The sequence below is a fragment of the Pinus tabuliformis genome, chromosome 1_2, assembly GCF_031772625.1.
Source record: "Pinus tabuliformis cultivar Carrire ecotype Pingquan chromosome 1_2, CPIR1, whole genome shotgun sequence".
Lineage (NCBI taxonomy): Eukaryota > Viridiplantae > Streptophyta > Pinopsida > Pinales > Pinaceae > Pinus > Pinus tabuliformis.
This window is the reverse complement of record NC_142298.1, coordinates 632,987,700-632,991,110: the sequence shown is the minus strand read 5'-3', so window position 1 is coordinate 632,991,110 and position 3,411 is coordinate 632,987,700. Positions and strand designations below refer to the sequence as shown.

At 30.2% G+C, this 3,411-nt stretch overlaps 1 protein-coding gene across 2 annotated transcripts; it reads left to right on the top strand.

Moving 5' to 3' along the window:
- Positions 1–2,116: 2,116 nt before the first annotated feature.
- LOC149207224 (uncharacterized) lies at positions 2,117–2,764 on the top strand. 2 transcript variants are annotated; one of them, XM_089393866.1, is made up of 3 exons: positions 2,117–2,225; positions 2,478–2,521; positions 2,616–2,764. In XM_089393866.1, exons 1-3 carry the CDS (start codon positions 2,186–2,188, stop codon positions 2,739–2,741), a joined length of 210 nt encoding a protein of 69 aa, XP_089249992.1. In that variant the 5' UTR covers positions 2,117–2,185; the 3' UTR covers positions 2,742–2,764. The 2 variants fall into 2 exon arrangements, with proteins under 2 accessions (XP_089249992.1, XP_089249991.1); XM_089393865.1 differs by having other exon boundaries at positions 2,117–2,381.
- Positions 2,765–3,411: the final 647 nt, after the last annotated feature.

Genomic DNA, 3,411 nt, shown 5'->3' with positions numbered 1-3,411 from the left:
TACTTGTAATTATATATATATATATATAGACAAAATATTTTAATATAAATAACATGATTTATAAATATATAAATAACATGGTTTATAAATAAAATATTTCAATGTTCATGGAGTTTAAAAAATATTTATATATTATATAAAGGAATTGAAAAATATAAATTTGTATATTTAAAGCATTTCAAGTAGTTTCATTGTTTATTTTCAATATATTTTTCATTGAATTTTTTGTAAAATGTAGCAATGATTTGTTGGAATTGCAAGTTTATACTATGTAGTCTATAGAATCTAAATGGGTAAAGGAATTTTAAAGTGTGGAATCCATTTATGTATTCAAAAATGCAATCTATACAATTTAGGCATGCATTTATAAATTTAAAAATATAATTTAAACAATGAAAAATAACCGACCAATCATCAAGAGATGCAACCTCTTGATATGAAAATATCTTTAATCTTAACCACTAATCTTTGAAGTGTCCTAGGAGATCAAATCTCTTTAGGCTAACATAACTCTTTTAAAATAATATATATATATATATATATATATATGGTTTGCACAAAACATTATAAAACATTAATAATGTCACTTTCATTGTGCTTGATAAATTTTTTAAATTGATATCACAACATGGTATGAATCATAAATAAATTATTTTTGATATTTGTTTTAAATAAAATAATTTTATATCAACCCTTGATATAATTAGAGATTCAATAAGTGGATGTAAAATTTTTGTAATCCATTTAATATGAATGTGATATGTGAAATTTCAAAAATATTAATAATAAAAATAAATAATATATTTTAATATTAATTATGTATATATTAAATAAAAGAATTGAAAATGAAATATACCAATGTCCATGTTGAGTAAAATATTTCAATGCTAATTATGTATATATTTTATAAAGACATTGAAAATAAAGAAATTCTCATGGTTAAATATTTTGACAAGTTTTCAATTATATTGGTTGAATAATTTTATTCAAAATCTAATAAAATATTGTTGTAATTGCAATTTTAAGTTGTGTAGACTATACAAATTTTAAGTTGTGTAGACTATACAATCTGAGTGCCCCAAGGAAATTTTCAAGATATTGAATCTATTTATGCATTCAAAAATACAATTTAAACAATGAAATGTTACAATCTTAGGCATAATTGTATCACTTGAATATTTTATTGGTGTGTTGCTCAAAATGAAGGAGATGTGTAATTAATTTGATGCTTAGTATGGATTTGATATATATGTGTGTGAACAATGATGTTAAAAATGAAAGAGATGTGTCATCCTTCCATACTCAATATGTAGTTTATAAGTAGTGTGTGTGAGACAATCTTAGATCTATTTAACCCTAGAGTTATCAAGCTCTTAGAACAATCAAATCTCTTGAGGTGCAAACATTTATTAAAAGGAAAAACTTATAAAAATTTGCACTCTCTTAACATTTAATAAATATAAAATAAATTTACATTGATATTATCAAATCCCATTCATTTAATTAATTTTGAAAAACTTCTATCATATATAATTATAATAAATATTAAATACAATTTTCAATATATATAACTTAAAAATAAATAAATAAATTTCAATAATATCAGACAAATATTGCATTTTTCTTGTGATAAAACCAATCCTAACATCTCAAAATTCATCTCAATGTTAGCTATCTTATCCTCCTGTAACACTACAAAAATAGTTTACGAAAATTAATTACATAAAAATCAAATAAATATATGTAAACATAGTAATGGTTGTGTCATCGTTAATGGTGCCCATGTGACTTATTTTTTGTGATTGATTATATTTATTATAATATGGTGAATAAAGTTCATGCCGGGTCGCATCTACTCTTCACATGGCATCCAAATGGTATGGATGTCAATGACCGGACCTCAGTTAATTGTTGCTTGCACTCCCTTACACGTGGCATGAGCTTGACAAATCCTGCTGCATGTGTCCGTCAGAGGGATGGGTTTACTTACGATGCTTGGCCCGATCTGCTTCCGTTGATTTTTGGAGGGCGATCCGACGGTAGTGAGGGGTTAGGGTTTTACCATCTACCCAATTCTCCCACATTCGACCATCTATGGTTTCATTTGTTGTTGGGCTTCTCGTCGTCGTAACTCTGCAACGACGTTGGCCTTTGGTGGCTTTAGGTCGGTTCATGCCCGTTTCTAATGCGCGCAATGGGGAGTTCTGAAATACCTTCACCAACAGGTATCCTAAACCACTTGACCCTATTCAACTCCATTTTCCTAAGTCGTTGCAGTTGTATTTTTGCTTTAGTGTTTCATCTGGTTCAATGTCCAGGGATGGCTCAAAGGCTTTCGGATTCCATGGTAGGTAGCCAGAACCAATGTCGACTTCTGGAAGGTGAGCCTGCTATTTTTTTGTGTCTTCCTTAACTTACTTCCATCATTTTCTTGTGGATTTTTGGTTCCCGGGTTGGATAACAAATGCATCTTACAGGAATTGAAGGTGGGTCATCATCTACCAGAGTTCTCCAGTCTCAAGTATGAACCCCGCCTTCTCAGCATCCCTTGAGACTTTGTTTAATAGCAGGTTAGGACTCGAATTGGGTTCTGAGGTTGTTGTCATTGTTTGCAGGTACCCTACGCATCACACTGCGACCGGTTTTCTACTCGTATGGTTAAGAAAACGTTATTCACATTTATTTTAAGAGCTTATGGACTCACATTTATGTTTACAGGTTGGAAAATCCTCTCTGGTTGATTAGATGTTTAATAGTCATAAGATGATTTATACTCTGGAAGTAATATTTTCCGAGCCGAGGCTTTGCGCCGAATCTTGTTGAGCGAGGCCTTTATTTGGATGTCTATGTACAATGGTTATGTTTTGCGCATGACGTTAACATGGGTTTTGAACTGTTTGATATGAGTTTCGACTGCGGGTTTACATGGGTATTGTTTAAAAAAAAGTTCTTGCTTAAAAAAAAGTTCTTGTTACTCCTTCTGACACTACCCTACATTTCTAACAAATCCCTTTGGGTAATTTGCAGGTTTAACTTTTTTCCCGGTGTGAATGTCGGGTTAAGACTATAACAATCCATGAGATTTTACAATTCAACCACACGACATAGGTTCTTACTAAATCTTCCTTATTTTCTATGCATACCAGGATTACGAATGAGAGGCCATGTATGGTTATTGGAACACTTTGAGCTAGGGTTTTATATCATTTCTGAATTGATACTGTTTTATAGAAAGGTTTTAAAGAAATTGTTATTTTTTAACTTATAACTCCAGCATTGTGGCCTTATAGGATTTTTTTTCCAAGGACCCAACGTAAAGTGTTTCCTTTTTGTAATGTATATAGTTTTATTCTAGGAATTTATAATTTGAAGCAAGACTTTAGTGTGCTATATATTATTTGGGTGTACATT

Coding starts and splice junctions, on each gene's coding strand:
- LOC149207224 (XM_089393865.1), top strand. CDS start 2,186: ATGCGCGCAATGGGGAGTTCTGAAATACCTTCACCAACAGGTATCCTA. Junction 2,382..2,477: donor CCAATGTCGACTTCTGGAAG/GTGAGCCTGCTA, acceptor TGCATCTTACAG/GAATTGAAGGTGGGTCATCA. Junction 2,522..2,615: donor CCAGAGTTCTCCAGTCTCAA/GTATGAACCCCG, acceptor CATTGTTTGCAG/GTACCCTACGCATCACACTG.